This window comes from Triticum urartu, chromosome 1A, assembly GCF_056163025.1.
Source record: "Triticum urartu cultivar PI428250 chromosome 1A, HENAU_Tu73, whole genome shotgun sequence".
NCBI classification, from domain to species: domain Eukaryota; kingdom Viridiplantae; phylum Streptophyta; class Magnoliopsida; order Poales; family Poaceae; genus Triticum; species Triticum urartu.
In genome coordinates, this window is record NC_141873.1 from 383619236 (window position 1) to 383640251 (window position 21016).

At 40.9% G+C, this 21016-nt stretch overlaps 1 protein-coding gene across 2 annotated transcripts; it reads right to left on the reverse strand.

Moving 5' to 3' along the window:
* Positions 1-725: 725 nt before the first annotated feature.
* LOC147991343 (uncharacterized) lies at positions 726-8543 on the reverse strand. 2 transcript variants are annotated; one of them, XM_087522186.1, is made up of 2 exons: positions 8271-8543; positions 726-8143 (listed from the first exon to the last, which is right to left on the reverse strand). In XM_087522186.1, exon 2 carries the CDS (start codon positions 2100-2102, stop codon positions 1530-1532), a length of 573 nt encoding a protein of 190 aa, XP_087378312.1. In that variant the 5' UTR covers positions 2103-8143; positions 8271-8543; the 3' UTR covers positions 726-1529. The 2 variants fall into 2 exon arrangements, with proteins under 2 accessions (XP_087378312.1, XP_087378314.1); XM_087522188.1 differs by having other exon boundaries at positions 8256-8543.
* Positions 8544-21016: the final 12473 nt, after the last annotated feature.

The following is a 21016-nucleotide window of genomic DNA, read 5'->3' on the forward strand; positions in this document are numbered from 1 at the left end:
CCAATACCTGCACAAACAATCAAACAACTTGCACCCAACACAATAAAGGGGTTGTCAATCCCTTCACTGTAACTTGCAAAAGTGAGATCTGATAGAGATAGATGAACTAAACAAAATATAAAGTAAATATTTTTGGTATTTTTGGTTTATAGATCGAAAAGTAAAAGATTGCAAAATAGTAGATCGAAAACTTATATGATGGAAAATACACCTGGGGGCCATAGGTTTCACTAGAGGGTGAGTGAACAAATTACTGTCGAGCAATTGATAGAAAAGTGCAAAGTTATGACGATGTCTAAGGCAATGATTATGAAATATAGGCACCACGTCCGTGTCAAGTAGACTGACTCCTGCTTGCATCTACTATATTACTCCACACATCGACCGACTCCTGCCTGCATCGAGAGTATTAAGTTCATGAAGAACAGAGTAACACATTAAGTAAGATGACATGATGTAGAGGAATAAACTCAAGCAATATGATGTAAACCTCATATTTTTATCCTCAATGGCAACAATACAATACGTACCTTGCTACCCCTACTGTCACTGGGAAAGGACACCGCAAGATTGAACCCAAAGCTAAGCACTTTTCCCATTGCAAGAAAAACCAATCTAGTTGGCCAAACCAAACTAATAGTTTGGAGAGAATTACAAAAATATCAAATCATGCATAAAAGAATTCAGAGAAGATTCAAATGATATTCATAGATAAGCTGATCATAAATCCACAATTCATCGGATCACGACAAACACACCATAAAAGAAGATTACATCGTATAGATCTCCAAGAACATCGAGGAGAACATGGTATTGAGAATGAAAGAGAGAGAAGAAGCCATCTAGATACTAGCTATGGACCCGTAGGTCTGTGGTAAACTACTCATGCTTCCTTAGAAGGGCAATAGAGTTGATGTAGATGCCCTCCATGATCGAATCCCCCTCCGGTAGGATGCCACAAAAGGCCCCAAGATGGGATCTCACGGGAACAGAAGGTTCGGCGGTGGATAAGTGTTTTCGTGGATACTTCCGATGGTTTGGGAATATATGTGAATATATAGGACGAAGAATTAGGTCAGTGGAGTCACCAGGGGCCCACAAGACAAGGGGGCACGCCCTCCCCCTTGTGGCCGCCTCGTGGCTCTTCCGACTTGATCTCCAAGTCTCTGGGGTGTCTTCTCGTCCAAGAAAAATCATCGCGAAGGTTTTATTCTGTTTGGACTCCGTTTGGTATTCCTTTTCTGCGAAACTCAAAAACAAGGAAAAACAGAAACTAGCACTAGGCTCTAGGTTAATAAGTTAGTCCCAAAAAATAATATAAAATAGCATATTATTGCATATAAAACATCCAAAACAGATAATATAATAGCATGGAACAATCAAAAATTATAGATACATTGGAGACGTATCAGTCCGCTGCTGCTCCCGGGCTCTATCGTTTCGGTTCAACCAATCGTAATATCCTTCCCAGTGAGTGGGTGGGTCTACTTTGGGTCCATAAATGGACCTGGTACGGCCTCCTCGAGCGTCTAGGTCATGGCGGAGGTCATATTCATAGGCCGGACGCACTTAATCCTTGGTGTGACGGTGAGGTGGGCGGCGGGGTGCTCGGCCTCATCAGCTCCTCTGTCCCGCCCTCTAGTGGGGCGGTCCGGCTGTTCGGTGCATGTATATGTCAGACGTGTTGGCTCTACAACCTCGACATCGAACTGCGGCAACAATATTCGCTTGGGATAGCTTTTGATTGGTTGTTCGCGGCCATACCCTTCTTCGACGACTAGGACTTTGGTCCATTGATCGTTGAGGGTGTCCTGTTCGGCCTTGATTTTGCGCTTTTGTTTCCTCAGGCTGCGGGCGGTGGCTAGAAGCCTCCGCTTGAACCGTTCTTGCTCCAGCGGGTCTTCGGAGACGATGAAATCATCATCCACGAGACTGGCCTCCTCTTCAGAGGATGGGAGGTAGTTGCTGCCTTCGGAGTCATTGGGGTTTTCTGGGTTGAACGGGTCCTCCTTCCCCGTGGGGTCATCCTGATGATGTTCGTTAGCTGCGGCTCCGGCGAGGTCATCCATATTATTCGTGGTGCCGTTCTCCGTGTAGTCCATGTTTCTCGCATGGCTTCAACGTGGCTTAGATCGACGGCGCTGTCTTCGGCGTTTGGGTGGCTCATCTTCGGGCTTGTCTCGGTCCTGATTGGGAGTGCCATCGCCGTCCTTGGGGGTGTCCATCGTGTAAATATCGTAGGTGGACGTGGCTGACCAGTGGCCGGTTACGGGGGGTGCAATAGCGGTATTAGTCGTGGCTCCACTATCTTCATCCATGTATTTGGCGTTTTCATAATTATAATCTAGCATATCTGTTGAATCATCGACAGTGGCTACCAAATGGGTGGTGGGTGGGACGTAAAATTCCTCGTGGAATGCCTCGAAGGGCTGATGGTTGTCAGCAGAGGGCAGGTCCTCCTGGATGGTCACTTTCTGGATTCGGTCTAGCGCCTTGTTTAACATAGCGAGGGTCGCCGAATCTGAGGGCTCTAGGCCAAATTCCGTTTTCATGAGGTGGGGGCAGTCAGTGCCCTGGCCGGTCCTTGGTTTCCACAGGCCGAACTAAGCTCGGGGTGCGGTGCCGGATCCTTGAGGGGGTCCGAATTGTCATTGGAGATCAAGGACGAGCATTGGTTTTTGTGTGTGGTTTCCACACCGGGGTTCAAGATCGAGTTGCTTTGGGCCGGGGGTGACCCCTGGCCATTGGTTGCCGGTTCGTAGTAAGGACTCAAGGCCAGAGGAGCGTTGTGACGGAGAGGTTCGGTCGAGATTGACTCTTGGCCTCCGCCTCCTGATTCTGCCTCAAAGGCTGAGGATGGGCCCTCCGCAGACATGATGGATCCAGCCAAAGGCGGAGTCTGGCCCCCACTTGAAGCGGAGCCCTCCTGGCTCTACGCTGTTCAGAGGGTGGGGGTCGATCTGTAGATAAGATCGGAGGGGGACTCCAGAGCGGGCACGACGAGGCCTGCGAAGGTGTGGGAGGGGTAGTGAATCCGGCGAAGACTAGATCGCCCCGCGTGTCCATGATGTATTCCAGATTACCGAATCGAATTCGGTGTTCAGGAGCGAAGTTGTCAATCTGATTCAAACGACGAGTCGAGTCAGCATGCAAAATGATGCTGCTGAACGCTAAGAATTGACTGGGGACAAAGAAGTCCCCGGATTCGATGCCTTTGCCTACGATCAGGCCAGCCATCGATCCTTTGGGCGACCCCACAATGGAACTCTCAATTAAAGCACCAATGTCGGTGTCAAAACCGGCAGACCTCGGGGTAGGGGGTCCCGAGCTGTGGATCTAGAATCTATGGGGAACAAGGGACGATGAACACGGTGTTTACCCAGGTTTGGGCCCTCTCGAAGAGGTATTACCCTACGTCCTACTTGATTGTATTGGATGTATTGTATGATTACAGAGTAGATCTACCTCGAGATCAGCATGAGCTAAAACCTAAGGTGATGAGGTGATGAATATAGCTCTCCCCCTAAAGACTACAACCCTCGGTTTATATAGACACATTAGGGTTAGGGTTACCGGAGATAGATTACAATAAGGGTAAAGAGATCCTGCCTATCCTTGACTTGGAGGACACACCACGGCTTCATAGACCTTCGCTATACAGCTTCGCCAGTCCGGTCCATAGTCAATGGGCCAATGCCGTGAGGACCCCTTAGTCCATGACTCCCTCACTAGTAGTACTTATGATATGCATGTTCTTGATGGTTTTGCTCTGTTCTTGCTGTTCTTCTGCTGTTGTTATTGCTGATAATGTGTTGTGTGCTACAAAATGGGTGGCAAGTCCACCATAATTGAAAGGGATGAGCAGACCAACTACTTGCACATAGCCAAACAATTGTGCTTTACATCTGCTCACCCCTAAGCACAAACACATGCAACCAAACATCATGCCACCATCTGGGCCTTGATGCAATGCAGGCAATCAATCAACATGAAGGTGTTGGTTTTTTGCCTGCATTACCTCAATCAGGTAGGTAACCAAACACACCCTAATTTAAGTCCTCCACCCCACTGTTGGTGTTGGTGCCACCAAGCAGCCAAGCTCAAACCCACCATCGTCAGTGAGCCCTAACAATGACGACATCGTCGTCATCGGCTGCTACTGATGAACCATCTCATCCATCCCGCCACTAGATTGGTGCCATCGAGCTCAACCTGTCACCGCCAGCGAGCCTTGGTAGAGGTGGCATCACCATCATCATCTATTGCTAATGAATCATCTCCCCCATCCCGCTTTTGGCTCTTGTGCCACCGATCTCAAACCCACCTCCCGCGGCGAGCCCCGACAACGATGGAATCGTCATCATCTTGTGCTGTTAATGAATCATATCCATTCTTATATTCACACTCATGGCACCAGTATGAACGGCAGGATGGAGGAAATGATTCATCGACAGCAGTAGATGATGATGATGCTACTGTAGGCGAGGGATGTGAGTTCGGTGGCACCGGTGGCACCGGTGCAAACGGGTACGTGAACAAGACGATTCAGCAGCAGATGATGATAACGGTGATGCCACCACCGCCGGGGTTCGGTGCCGGAATGGAGATGATGCAGTAGTAGCACACAATTATTGTGATGCTCCGACGCTGGAACAGGCATGATGACTGCCATGCCACCGACTCTAGGGTTCACGCCCGGAAAGGAGATGATGCATGATGCATCAGGGTTCGAGCACAACTGCCCAACTGATAAGAAGACCCCATTGGTTCCAAACCAGTCGGAGTCCAACTGAGTCCATTTGTTCTTCCGATGATGGATGTGCATGGCTCTAATTTGCAAAGATATCCAGCGCCAGTTTTGATCATGTAGTGCCATTTTGAATTATTTGTCTCTTCTTAGTCATATGCATCGTGCACGTAGAAGGTGGTCTCGTATGCACCTACGGACCTACCTATCTAGATGAAGCATATGTACTGTTTTCCAATTTTTCTTGTTCTCATGTTGAGTGAAAATACTAAATAGAGGACGAGATCCATGGAGCTCCTTAAAAAATATCAAAAATCACATTTTATAAGTTCTAAAAAATACTAAAAATCGCACACGTACATATGGATGTATGCTACATGTGTGTAAAATTTGAAGATGATATACATTATTGCGAAAGCTACACTAAAAAGACAAAATCATGATTTGAAAATGGTGAACATTTCATGCACTACTCATTATTAAAAATGAACGAATTTGTCTTTTTTCTGCAGCTCTCACCACAGCACATTTCATCATTGGACTATACACACAGCCAAACAGTTTTGCTTTACATCTGCTCACCCCTAAGCACAAACACATGCAACCAAACATCATGCCACCATGTGGGCCTTGATGCTATGCAGGCAATCAATCAACATGAAGATGTTGGTTTTTTGCCTGCATTACCTCAATCGGGTAGGTAACCAAACACACCCTAATTTAATTCCTCCACCCCACTGTTGGTGTTGGTGCCACCAAGCAGCCAAGCTCAAACCCACCATCGTCGGTGAGGCTTAACGATGATGACATCGTCGTCATCAACTGCTACTGATGAACCATCTCATCGATCCCGCCACTAGATTGGTGCCACCGAGCTCAACCTGTCACCGCCAGCGAGCCTTGGTAGAGGTGGCATCACCGTCATCATCTATTGCTGATGAATCATCTCCCCATCCCGCTTTTGGCTCTTGTGCCACCGAGCTCAACCCACCGCCCGCGGCGAGCCCCGACAACGATGGAATCGTCATCATCTTGTGCTGTCAATGAATCATATCCATTCTGCTATTCACACTCGTGGCACCAGTACGAACGGCAGGATGGAGGAAGTGATTCATCGACAGCAGTAGATGATGATGATGCCACTGTAGGCGAGGGATGTGAGTTCGGTGGCACCGGTGCAAACGGGTACGTGAATAAGACGATTCAGCAGCAGATGATGATAACGGTGATGCCACCACCGCCGGGGTTCGGTGCCGGAATTGAGATGACGCAGTAGTAGCACACAATTATTGTGATGCCACCGACACCGGAACAGGCATGATGACTGCCATGCCACCGGCTCTAGGGTTCACGCCCGAAAAGGAGATGATGCATGATGCATCAGGGTTCGAGCACAACTGCCCAACTAATAAGAAGACCCCGTCGGTTTCGAAAACCAGCCGGAGTCCAACTGTGTCCAGTTGTTCTTCCGATGATGGACGTGCATGGCTCTTATTTGCAAAGATATCCAGCGCCAGTTTTGAACTTTTGATCATGTAGTGCCATTTTGAATTGTTTGTCTCTTCTTAGTCATATGCATTGTGCACGTAGAAGGTGGTCTTGTATCCACCTATCGACCTACCTATCTGGATGAAGCATATGTATTGTTTTCCAATTTTTCTCGTTCTCATGTTGAGCCAAAATACTAAATAGAGGACGAGCTCCATGGAGCTCCTTAAAAAATATCAAAAATCACATTTTATAAGTTTTAAAAATTTCTGAAAAAATCGCACATGTACATACGGATGTATGCTACACGTGTGTAAAATTTGAAGATGATATACATTATTGTGAAAGCTACACTAAAAAGACAAAATCGTGATTTGAAAATGGTGAACAATTCATGCACTACTCATTATTAAAAATGAACGAATTTGTCTTTTTTCTGCAGATCTCACCACAATGCATTTCATCATTGGACTATACACACGCAGAATACATCAATATGGACGTGTCCAATTTCTTCCATTTTTGAAACTTTAAAATGTGATTTTGGTTATTTTTTCAAAAAAGGTCTCCATGGAGTTCGTCCTCCAAAATGCCATATTCCCTGTTGTGTTGTTTCTACAACCCAACATATTGGCTTGTACTCTTTCTGTATTCATTGCACAGAATTAATCAAAATACAAGCCTTTTATTATTTATTTTTTGCCATAATTTCTGAATAGTTTACAATTTTTTTCTTTTTCTACTTTCTGAAATCCAAATACCTTTGTTTCCTTGTTAAACTATTGGCTTCTAAATTTCTCATCGGGCCACTTAAACAAGAAAGATGTCATTTTATCTCATTGAAAAATATCAAGAAACATGTCTCAGCCTATATCCTTAACAGAAACTACCGTGCACAAATTTAAGGGACACAAATTATCTTACAGTGGTCAAACAAACATGTTTATTTCCCCACAATAACAAAATGTCTATTATGTGAATTGATGAATCATACTAAACAAAGATGTGTGTTTCTTAACAAAAAAATCCCTATGAAAGATATATGTGGAAAGACACACAAATAATAATTTCATGCATCATATATAATCATAGCAAAGAAAAAAGGATAACAAACATGACATCGATGTTGATGACACTAAATTTCCAGCTACCCTAATTTTAAAAGACAACTAGTTAGTCTTGGTTTCATGCTACACATCGCAAGATCGATCAGGATCATTATTAGTGGTAGAAAATTAGTATGATAATCCAACAATAAAACAATAAACGATGAATAAATAAATAGATGTTTTTGTTAATAAATTAATAGATGCTATAGGAAAAAGTACAACATAACAAAAACTGGCCCGGAAAAGGGTAAGGCAATGCGTGATACGGACGGGCTTTTAGTCATGCGAACGTTTAGTCCTATGACAAGGGCCATTACCTCTGTCGTAGAGAGTCGAGCTATGAAAGTGTTGCACATCCATCCAACATGTTAACCACTCTCTCTAAAAGAAAACATGTTAACCACTCGATCCATACTTGGTTTTTGGAATAAGAGTAATGACTTACTCAAATTAAAACTTGAAAACCATCTCACTATGAAATACTCCCTCCATTCAGTATTAAAGATGTTTTGGGTACTTCAAGATGGACTACATACAGATTGCAATGAAAGAACAAACACATTAAAACTTGTCTACATACATCCAATTTAGAAGAAAAAAGTTAGAACATGATATAATAGTGAGCGAGGAGTAGCAAATATAGCAGACTTGGATCCGAAATTAATCAAATCTAGGTAGCATACATATTCTTTCAAAAAAACATGTTGATAACATTAAAAAATGATTTGCTAGTGCAAACTTGCCTTCATAATTATTAACTTACAATGATTTGCTATCGCCAGCAGGAAACATTCTCAACCTAGATTAGAAACAAAATATACTTAGATCTACACGAGTAAACAAAGTCTGATGCAACATATATTTGTAAAAATCATGTTGATGAGATAAAAGGATCTAAATTGTAGATATACCTTAAAATCTATTACCTTTTGTTGACTTCATCTAGATCCACCTTCCTCACCATCAATGCAAGTTGAGGAAGTCATTGACAAACGTGCCATGAAGCTTCAAGCCACAGTACAGCCAATCCAATGGACTCCGCCATGATGATATGGAACCGATGGAAAGAGAACTTGCCATCCATTGACAGGGAGAATAACAAGCTTGTCAGAGAAGATTAAAAGTAATAGTGTCACAAAGAGAGAAAGGACAGAGAAGAGGAAAAGGATGAGCGCGCCGCCGAAGGTTGAGAATGCGGTGTGGGGGTTGGGGGTTGTGTCGCATTAGGGTTTGGGTGGGTATATATACCACTTCGAGCACTCATCTAGATGGTTGGATCAAGATCTAATGGCTATAGATCCGACACTAATTTAATCTATTTTGAGTGGCTGTGAATGGATGGTGCATGTATTTTTATAAAATAAACCCTTATTTAATTTGAAACACAAATCCTAATCCTTGTCTATTCCCAAGTGTCGTAGGGTTGGTATTTAGCCATCGCTGCACTCACAAACAACACCACCCAATATGTGAAGTATATTTTTATACTAGGATAACCACATGTCAAGCAAGGATACAATGCACACAATTAGACAACCAATGAGGATTGGGTGATGTTCCCTTGATTTTTTGCGACATTAACAAGGTCGTGACCTCCTTTTCTCCATTTGGGTGTCTATGTGATGCCACACATCATTCCTTGGTGGTTTGTACTTCTTTGCCAATGCAACGGCGTTCTCTCTACCATCTTTTGCGAAGCTGGCGAAAGTTTTGTTCAAGAGATGGTTTGGCCCTAGGATTTTCGATCAACGCAAGGCTTCTATAATGGCGGTTTCTTCTCCCAGTGTTGCTCTAGCTCGACCTTAGCACGAGATACACATCCCCGGCTTCGACATAGAAGTGGCGGCGGTGGAGTATCTTCGGCTTGTTCTGGAGATCGAGTATGTTTGGCATTCAGATGACATGGTTGTAATTTCCTTGTTTTTGGATGATTGTATGTCTTATTCACAAAAATAAATAAATTAGACAACCAATTCCATAGCATTTGTATCATACATCAAACAATGCTTGTCATGCATATCTTGTGGTGTCATACCAGAAAATGAAGACCGTAGCCAAATTGAGAATGCCTTGGAAATAAAATTATTGGTACACAAGTTTGGCGAGAGACCAGAGATATACAAGATATTAGTTTGTACAAATTAACCTTCTCCATGCAATACAACCGAGGAGACCACAAGATCATACTCTCTTCCTCATTATTATCATATTTTTATAAGTTGGCGCAAAAAAGATTTTCAAGATCATAAGTATTTTCACCAAAATCATCTTCCACAATAGTTTGTGATTCATTTTCATAAGGCACAACCAAAATAGGAGCAACATTATTCGGGAGGTATACCTTCTTCTCTTTATTTCTCCTTCTTTTCCTTTTCTTTTCCTTCACCACCTTAGGAGTGGGGCTAAGTCATTTTTTGGAGCTTCTCTTTGGAGAGATTGGTTAGAAAGGAAGCTACTCCTGATCACTTGATTAATTATAAGAAACAATAGGATAAAAATAGAAACCTTTTCCCTTTTATTAGTAGCAACATAAGAAACAATATTTTTTATATTCCATCAGAGTTCCTTTCTTTCTATGTTCGGCTATGTAAGCATTCTCATTGCAATTCACCACACAAAACATATATATTTCCCTTATAAAATTATCAATTGAATTTGTGAGAATGAATTCTTCAAACCAAGCATTTTTTATATGATAGTTGTCCACACCCCAAAAATAGACGAAGTTCAATTATGAAGGTAATCATGTCATCATAATATGACATGCATTGAAAATTAAGATGACCAACTTCACTGCAAAGTTCAAAAGTAAGTGAATGAAGAGAACACAATTCTTTAGCATAATCATCTCGTTCTATAAGCCATATTCTAGTTCTCTCATATCTATGCACTTTATGATATTTATCATGCATAAATTTTGTTCTTTCACAAGGTCTATACTCTCCAAAAAATTGACATGCTTATAAGAAACTTCTTTAGAAATTTTATCATGCCTGGTGCAACCATCATTAATATTAATGGCATTCATGGGCAGAATACTAATAACATTGCAATCATGATTAACATTCGAAGAAACTCATGTCAATCACATTTCTAAATTCTTGTCTAAATACATCACGACCATGTTCTAACTCAATGTTCTCAAGATATACTTTATAAAGATGACCAAGTGCACTCATCTTCAGTTTTTGTAGATATATTTTATAAACCAAACAAAAATAAATAAATGATACAATGCAAGATCTAATGAATATACCTTCAAGCATTCACCTCCCCGGCAACGGCGCCACAAATAGCTTTACGTGTACTACACAGTTTACTGTTGTAGACTTTGTTGGGCCTCCATGCGTATAGTTTTGTAGGACAACAACAAATTTCCTTAAGTGGATGACATAAGGTTTATCAATCCGTGAAAGATGTAGGATGAAAGTGATCTCCTCAAGCAACATTTTAATCAAATAGAAGTGGTCTCTTGTGTTCCCAACACACCCAATAAAGTTGTCAAGTGTATAGGTGTACTAGTTCGACGAATAGATGGTGTGATATGGATGGTAGAAATAGCTTTTTGTAATCTGAATAAATAAGGGAATCTAGGTAAAAAGGAACAAAAGTAAATAAAAAATTGTTTCAATGCTTGGAAATAAGGCTTAGGGTTCATACTTTCACCAGTGCCAGCCCTCAAAACAATTAACATAGTTAATCATCATGATAAACCCTCAAAAAGTGCAGCAAAGAATGATACGTCTCCAACGTATCTATAATTTATGAAGTATTCATGCTATTATATTATCCATCTTAGATGTTTTATATGCATTTATATGCTATTTTATATGATTTTTGCGACTAACCTATTAACCTAGAGCCCAGTGCCAGTTTCTGTTTTTCCCTTGTTTTTGAGTATTGCAGAAAAGGAATACCAAACGGAGTCCAATTGACGTGCCAATTTTTGATGTTTTTTATGGACCAAAAGAAGACCCCGGAGTAAAAGAGTTGGGCCAGAAGAGTCCCAAGCCATCCACATGGGTGGGGGGCGCGCCCCACCCCCATGGGCGTGGGCCCCTATCTCGTGGACAACTCGGAGACCCCCATGACGTGAAACCGACGCAAAAAATTTCTATAAATACAGAAACCCCCAGAAAATAACCTAGATCGGAAGTTCCGCCGCTGCAAGCCTCTGTAGCCACGAGAAATCAATTTAGGCCCTCTTTGGCACCCTACTGGAGGGGGCCATCATCACCGGAGGGCATGGAGGAGGATCCCGGAGGGGCCATCATCACCATGAAGGCCAAGGACTAGAGGGGAAACCTCTCCCCATCCAGGGGGAGGCTGAAAAGTCTCCAATGTATCTATAATTTTTTATTGTTCCATGCTATTATATATTCTGTTTTGGATGTTTAATGGGTTATTTATACACTTCTATATTATTTTTGGGACTAACCTATTAACCGGAGGCCCAGCCCAAATTGCAGTTTTTTGCCTATTTCAGCGTTTCGCAAAAAAAGAATATCAAGCGGAGTCCAAACGGAATGAAACCTTCGGGAGCGTGATTTTTGGAACAAACGTGATCCAGAGGACTTAGAGTGGACATCAAGCAACCAACAAGGAAGCCACGAGGCAGGTGGCGCGCCTACCCCCCTGGGCGCGCCCTCCACCCTCGTAGCTCCACCGACCTACTTCTTCCTCCTATATATACCTACGTACCTTGAGAACATCAGAGAGCACCACGAAAACCTAATTCCACCGCCACAACCTTCTGTACCCGTGAGATCCCATCTTGGGGCCTTTTCCGGTGCTCCGCCGGAGGGGGCATTGATCACGGAGGGCTTCTACATCAACACCATAGCCTCTCCGATGATGTGTGAGTAGTTTACCTCAGACCTTCGGGTCCATAGTTATTAGCTAGATGGCTTCTTCTCTCTCTTTGGATCTCAATACAAAGTTCTCCTCGATCTTCTTGGAGATCTATTCGATGTCACTCTTTTTGCAATGTGTTTGTCGAGATCCGATGAATTGTGGGTTTATGATCAAGATTATCTATGAACAATATTTGAATCTTCTCTGAATTCTTTTATGTATGATTGGTTATCTTTGCAAGTCTCTTCGAATTATCAGTTTGGTTTGGTCTACTAGATTGATCTTTCTTGCAATGGGAGAAGTTCTTAGCTTTTGGTTCAATCTTGTGGTGCTCGATCCCAGTGACAGTAGGGGAAACGACACGTATTGTATTACTGCCATCAAGGATAAAAAGATGGGGTTTATATCATATTGCATGAGTTTATCCCTCTACATCATGTCATCTTGCTTAAAGCGTTACTCCGTTCTTATGAACTTAATACTCTAGATGCATGCTGGATAGCAGTCGATGTGTGGAGTAATAGTAGTAGATGCAGGCAGGATTCGGTCTACTTGTCACGGACGTGATGCCTATATACATGATCATACCTAGATATTCTCATAACTATGCTCAATTCTATCAATTGCTCGACAGTAATTTGTTCACCCACCGTAATACTTATGCTATCTTGAGAGAAGCCACTGGTGAAACCTATGGACCCCGGGTCTATTTTCCATCATACAAGTTTCCAATCTATTTTATTTTGCAATCTTTACTTTCAATTTATATCATAAAAATACCAAAAGTATTTATCTTATTATTATTATCTCTATCAGATCTCACTCTTGCAAGTGGCCGTGAAGGGATTGACAACCCCTTTATCGTGTTGGTTGCGAGGTTCTTATTTGTTTGTGTAGGTACGAGGTGACTCGCGCGTGGTCTCCTACTGGATTGATACCTTTGGTTCTCAAAAACTGAGGGGAATACTTACGCTGCTTTGCTGCATCACCCTTTCCTCTTCAAGGGAAAACCAACGCATGCTCAAGAGGTAGCAAGAAGGATTTCTGGTGTCGTTGCCGGGAAGATCTACCCCAAGTCAAGACATATCAAGTACCCATCACAACTCTTATCCTTCGCATTACATTATTTGCCATTTGCCTCTCATTTTCCTCTCCCCCACTTCACCCTTGCCATTTTATTCACCCTCTCTTTTCGTTCGCCTCTTTTTGGCTTGCCTCTTGTTGCTTGTCGCCCTTATGGCCCTGCCTAGATTTGGTGATCTTCAACTTAAAAGATTGGATGAGATTGAAAGCAACGTCAGAAGCTTTATGACTTTACAATTGAGCATAATAATTTCTTTAGAAACGAGCTTAAGGAACAAAAAGGCTTTACGAAGTACATGAATAAAGAGCTTGATGACATGTCTAAGGAATTTTATGGTTTGAAATCTCAGATTTCTCATCTTGAAAAATTAATTGCTGAAATTTCGGATAAGCAGGCTACCTTAGTTAATAAGATGGCCTCTAAACCGGAAAGTTTTCATGATAATAAGGATTAAGGTCTAAAAGTGATTGATGTGTCCCCTATTAAATCCTTGTTTTGCAATATGAATCTTGATCATGATGGGACTGGAGATGAGTCAACTTTAGTTAGAAGGTGTCCCACAAATTCGGAGTTTTTAGATCTTGATGCAAAAATTGGTAAAAGTGGGATTGAAGAGGTTAAAACTTTAGATAGCAACGAACCCACAATCTTGGATTTCAAGGAATTTAATTATGATAATTGCTCTTTGATAGATTGTATTTCCTTATTGCAATTCGTGCTAAATTCTCCTCGTGCTTATAGTCAAAATAAAGCTGTTACTAAACATATCGTCGATGCTTTAATGCAATCTTACAAAGAAAAACTTGAGTTGGAAGTTTCTATCCCTAGAAAACTTTATGATGAGTGGGAACCTACAATAAAAATAAAAATTAAAGATCATGAATGCTATGCTTTGTGTGATTTGGGTGCTAGTGTTTCCACGATCCCAAAAACTTTGTGTGATTTGCTAGGTTTCCATGAATTTGATGATTGTTCTTTAAACTTGCAACTTGCGGATTCCACTATTAATAAACCTATGGGAAGAATTAATGATGTTCTTATTGTTGCAAATAGGAATTGTGTGCCCATAGATTTCATTGTTCTTGATATAGATTGCAATCCTTCATGTCCTATTATTCTTGATAGACCTTTCCTTAGAACGATTGGTGCAATTATTGATATGAAGGAAGGGAATATTAGATTCCAATTTCTGTTAAGGAAAGGCATGGAACACTTCCCTAGAAATAAAATTAAATTTCCATATGAATCTATTATGAGAGCCACTTATGGATTACCTACCAAAGATGGTAATACCTAGATCTATCCTCGCTTTTATGCCTAGCTAGGGGCATTAAACGATAGCGCTTGTTGGGAGGCAACCAAATTTTATTTTTATTCCTTGCTTTTGTTCCTGTTTAGTAATAAATAATTTATCTAGACTCTGTTTTGGTTGTGTTTTTTGTGTTTAATTAGTGTTTGTGCTAAGTAGAACCGTTGGGAAGACTTGGTGAAAGTCTTTTTGATCTTGCTGTAAAAAACAGAAACTTTAGCGCTCACGAGATTAGCTACAACTTTTTACTGGAGAGTGATATTTAGTTAATTATTTTTGAAGATGATTAATAGATAAATTCCTCACGTCCAGAAATTTATTTTAGAATTTTTGGGGTTCCAGAAGTATGCGTTTGATACAGATTACTACAGACTGTTATGTTTTTGCAGATTCTGTTTTTCGTGTGTTGTTTGCTTATTTTGATGAATCTATGGCTAGTAATGGAGTTTATAAACCATAGAAAAGTTGGAATACATTAGGTTTAATACAAATATAAATAAATAATGAGTTCATTACAGTACCTTGAAGTGGTTTTTTTTTCTTTCGCTAACAGAGCTCACGAGATTTCCTGTTAAATTTTGTGTTGTGAAGTTTTCAAGTTTTGGGTAAAGATTTGATGGATTATGGAACAAGAAGTGGAAAGAGCCTAAGCTTGGGGATGCCCAAGGCACACCAAGGTAAAATCCAAGGACACCAAAAAGCCTAAGCTTGGGGATGCCCCGGAAGGCATCCCCTCTTTTGTCTTCGTTCATCGGTAACTTTACTTGGAGCTATATTTTTATTCACCACATGATATGTGTTTTGCTTGGAGCGTCTTGTATGATTTGAGTCTTTGATTTTTAGTTTACCACAATCATCCTTTCTGTAAACACCTTTTGAGAGAGACACACATGAATCAGAATTTATTATAATACTCTACGTGCTTCACTTATATCTTTTGAGCTATATAGTTTTTACTCTAGTGCTACACTTATATCTTTTAGAGCACGGTGATGGTTTTATTTTATAGAAATAATTGATCTCTCATGCTTCACTTATATTATTTTCAGAGTCCTTTAGAACAGCATGGTAATTTGCTTTTAGGCATAATAAAAACTTTCATATAAGTGCATTGAATACTATGAGAAGTTTGACACTTGATAATTGTTTTGAGATATGGAGAAGGTGATATTAGAGTCATGCTAGTTGAGTAGTTGTGAATTTGAGAAATACTTGTGTTGAAGTTTGTGATTCCCGTAGCATGCACGTATGGTGAACCGATATGTGATGAAGTCGGAGCATGATTTATTTATTGATTGTCTTCCTTATGAGTGGCGTTCAGGGACGAGCGGTGGCCTTTTTCGACCAATCTATCCCCCTAGGAGCATGCGCGTAGTACTTTGTTTCGATAACTAATAGATTTTTGCAATAAGTATGTGAGTTCTTTATGACTAATGTTGAGTCCATGGATTATACGCACTCTCACCCTTCCACATTTGCTAGCCTCTCTATTACCGCGCACTTTTCGCCGGTATCATACACCCACCATATACCTTCCTCAAAACAGCCACCATACCTACCTATTATGGCATTTCCATAGCCATTCCGAGATATATTTCCATGCAACTTTCCACCATTCTGTTTGTTATGACACGCTTCATCATTGTCATATTGCCATGCATGATCATGTAGTTGACATCGTATTTGTGGCAAAGCCACCGTTCATAATTTTTTCATACATGTCACTCTTGATTCATTGCATATCCCGGTACACCGCCAGAGGCATTCACATAGAGTCATACTTTGTTCTAAGTATTGAGTTGTAATTCTTGAGTTGTAAGTAAAAAGAAGTGTGATGATCATCATTATTAGAGCATTGTCCCAATGAGGAAAGGATGATGGAGACTATGATTCCCCCACAAGTCAGGATGAGACTCCGGACGAAAAAAAAAGAAAAAAAAAGAGAAGAGGCCAAAAGAAAGAAAGAAGGCCCAAATAAAAAATGATAGAAAAAGGGAGAAGGGACAATGTTACTATCCTTTTTCCACACTTGTGCTTCAAAGTAGCACCATGATCTTCATGATAGAGAGTCTCCTATGTTGTCACTTTCATAAACTAGTGGGAATTTTACATTATAGAACTTGGATTGTATATTCCAATTATGGGCTTCCTCAAATTGCCCTAGGTCTTCGTGAGCAAGCAAGTTGGATGCACACCCACTTAGTTTCTTTTGTTGAGATTTCATACACTTATAGCTCTAGTGCATCCGTTGCATGGCAATCCCTACTCACTCACATTGATATCTATTGATGATTATCTCCATAGCCCGTTGATACACCTAGTTGATGTGAGACTATCTTCTCCTTTTTGTCTTCTCCACAACCACCTTTCTATTCCACCTATAGTGCTATGTCCATGGCTCACGCTCATGTATTGCGTGAAAGTTGAAAAAGTTTGAGAACATAAAAAGTATGAAACAATTGCTTGGCTTGTCATCGGGGTTGTGCATGATTTAATATTTTGTGTGATGAAGATAGAGCATAGCCAAACTGTGTGATTTTGTAGGGATAACTTTCTTTGGCCTTGTTATTTTGAGAAGACATGATTGCTTAGTTAGTATGCTTGAAGTATTATTATTTTTATGTCAATATTAAAATTTTATCTTGAATCTTTCGGATCTGAACATTCATGCCACAATAAATAAAATTACATTAAGAAATATGCTAGGAAGCATTCCACATCAAAAATTATGTTTCTATCATTTACCTACTTGAGGACGAGCAGGAATTAAGCTTGGGGATGCTTGATATGTATCCAGCGTATCTATAATTTTTTATTGTTCCATGCTATTATATATTCTATTTTGGATGTTTAATGGGTTATTTATACACTTTTATATTATTTTTGGGACTAACCTATTAACCGAAGGCCCAGCCCAAATTGTTGTTTTTTGCCTATTTCAGTGTTTCGCAGAAAAAGAATATCAAACGGAGTCCAAACGGAATGAAACCTTCGGGAGCGTGATTTTTGGAACAAATGTGATCCAGAGGACCTGGAGTAGACATCAAGCAACCAACGAGGAAGCCACGAGGCACGGGGGCGCGCCTACCCCCCTGGGTGCCCCCTCCACCCTCGTGGCCCCTCGTGGCTCCACCGACCTACTTCTTCCTCCTATATATACCTGCGTACCCTGAAAACATCAGAGAGCACCATGAAAACCTAATTTCACCGCCGCAACCTTCTGTACCCTGAGATCCCATCTTGGGGCCTTTTTTGAAGCTCCATCGGAGGGGGCATTGATCACGGAGGGCTTCTACATCAACACCATAGCCTCTTCGATGATGTGTGAGTAGTTTACCTCACACCTTCGGGTCCATAGTTATTAGCTAGATGGCTTCTTCTCTCTCTTTGGATCTCAATACAAAGTTCTCCTCGATCTCTTGGAAATCTATTCGATGTAACTCTTTTTGCGGTGTGTTTGTCGAGATCCGGTGAATTGTGGGTTTATGATCAAGATTATCTATGAACAATATTTGAATCTTCTCTAAATTCTTTTATGTATGATTGGTTATCTTTGCAAGTCTCTTCGAATTATCAGTTTGGTTTGGCCTACTAGATTGATCTTTCTTGCAATGGGAGAAGTGCTTAGCTTTGGGTTCAATCTTGCGGTGCTCGATCCCAGTGATAGTAGGGGAAACGGCATGTATTGTATTGTTGCCATCGAGGATAAAAAGATGGGGTTTATATCATATTGCATGAGTTTATCCCTCTACATCATGTCATCTTGGTTAAAGCGTTACTCCATTCTTATGAACTTAATACTCTAGATGCATGCTGGATAGCGGTCGATGTGTGGAGTAATAGTAGTAGATGCAGGCAGGAGTCGGTCTACTTGTCACGGACGTGATGCCTATATACATGATCATACCTAGATATTCTCATAACTATGCTCAATTCTATCAATTGCTCGACAGTAATTTGTTCACCCACCGTAATACTTATGCTATCTTGAGAGAAGCCACTGGTGAAACCTATGGCCCCCGGGTCTATTTTCCATCATACAAGTTTCCAATCTATTTTATTTTGCAATCTTTACTTTCAATTTATATCATAAAAATACCAAAAATATTTATCTTATTATTATCTCTATCAGATCTCACTGTTGCAAGTGGCCGTGAAGGGATTGACAACCCCTTTATCGCGTTGGTTGCGAGGTTCTTATTTGTTTGTGTAGGTACGAGGTGACTCGCGCGTGGTCACCTACTGGATTGATACCTTGGTTCTCAAAAACTGAGGGAAATACTTACGCTGCTTTGTTGCATCACCCTTTCCTCTTCAAGGGAAAACCAACGCATGCTCAAGAGGTAGCAGAGGCCATGGAGGAGGAAGCATAAGGGGGAGAACCTCTCCTCCTCTCTCTCTCTCTCTCTCGGTGGCGCCGGAGTGCCATCGGGAGGGGAATCATCGCCGCGGTGATCATATTCATCAACATCACCATCATCATCATCATCCTCATCTCTTTTACGCGGTCCACTCTCCTGCACCCCGCTGTAATCCCTACTTGAACATGGTGCTCTATGCCACATATTATGATCCAATGATGTGTTGCCATCTTATGATGTTTTGAGTAGATTTCCTTTGTCTATGGGTTGATTGATGATCTAGATTGGTACGAGTTGTATGTTTTATTTTGATGCTGTCCTATTGTGCCCTCCGTGTCGCGCAAGCGTGAGGGATTCCCGCTGTAGGGTATTGCGATACATTCATGATTCGCTTATAGTGGGTTGCTTGAGTGACATAAGCCCGAGTAAGGGGGTCGTTGTGTATGGGATAAAGGGGACTTGATGCTTTAATGCTATGGTTGGGTTTTTACCTTAATGATCTTTAGTAGTTGCGGATGCTTGCTAGAGTTCCAATCATAAGTTCATGTGATCCAAGAAGATAAAGTATGTTAGCTTATGCCTCTCCCTCATATGAAATTGCAATGACGACTATCGGTCTTGTTAACAATTGCCTAGGACAATTCCGCACACCGACCCGTCATTATTCCACACTCGCTATTTATAATATTTAGTAATATATTCTAACTTTATGATAACTGCACCTACTTTTATATTTTATCTCTCCGATGTCATGCAAAGTTATCCTCTTCATACCCACAACGTAGTTTTATTTCTCGTTTTTAGTTGGAAGCAAACGTTCGGTGTACGTAGAGTCGTATCAGTGGCAGATAGGGCTTGAAAGAATATTGATCTTACCTTTAGCTCCTTGTGGGTTCGACACTCCATACTTATCACTTCCACCTTTGGGATTTGCTACGATGACTCCCTTCACTTTGGGATTATCAAGCTCTTTTCTGGCGCCATTGCCGGGGAGCAATAGTGTGGGGTTGATATTCTCGTGTGTGCTTGTTTGCTTTCTTCACTAAGTAGATTTTGTTTTAACTTTTTGTTTCTGTTTAGTTGTGGGTTAAACGTACAATTTTTTTTAAGAACGAAAATACAAAAAGAATTTACTTGCCTCTCATGCCTAAAAGGTTTTTTTTTCAATAAGAGAAGTGATTGGAAGATTATGCGTTGAAGAAATGAGGGTCGACCTTGAGCACTTGTGTTCATGCTCATGGAAACAATGTAAAAAAATCATGGAAGCTTCTCTGAAAATAATTATCCCCTTGTATATATCCATTGTATTATAAAAATAATGTGCCAAGCTTCGGTTTTAGGATGATTAGATTGCTTTTTTACTTTGTGCAGTACAAAAACAGAAACTTCGGCTGTAGCGCGTGATTTTAAATTTTTTACTGGAAAGTCAAATGGGTCTGAAACTTTTTGCACATTACTTATGTACAATTTTTTTAAATTTTCATATTTTTTAGAATTTTTTGGAGTTACATAAGTTTACTAAAATTCTAGATTACTACAGACTGTCCTGTTTTTGACAGATTCTGTTTTCTATGAGTTGTTCGCTTATTTTGATGAATCTATGGGTAGTATCGGGGGGTATGAACCATGGTGAAGTTGGAATACGGTAGATATAGTTCTAATATGAAATTGGAATAAGTTTGCAACAGTACCTAAAGGTAGTGATTTGCTTTATTATACTAACGGATCTCATAAAATTTTTGTTAAAGTTTTGTGTGGATGAAGTGTTCAAAGAGCGAGGAGTTACCGATGTGAGAAGAATAAAGAGAGGCAAGATCTCAAGCTTGGGGATGCCCAAGACACCCCAAGTAAATATTCTAAGGATACTCAAGCATCTAAGATTGGGGATGCCCCGGTTGGCATCCCATCTTTCTTCTTCAACAATTATCGGTATACCTCGGTTTTGTTTTGTTCACATGATTTGTGTCCTTTGTGTTTTTTGCTTTTACTTTAAGAACCATGCTAGTATGAGATATCCCTTCATTGATTTATAGAATGCTTCATGTGCTTCACTTATATCTTTTA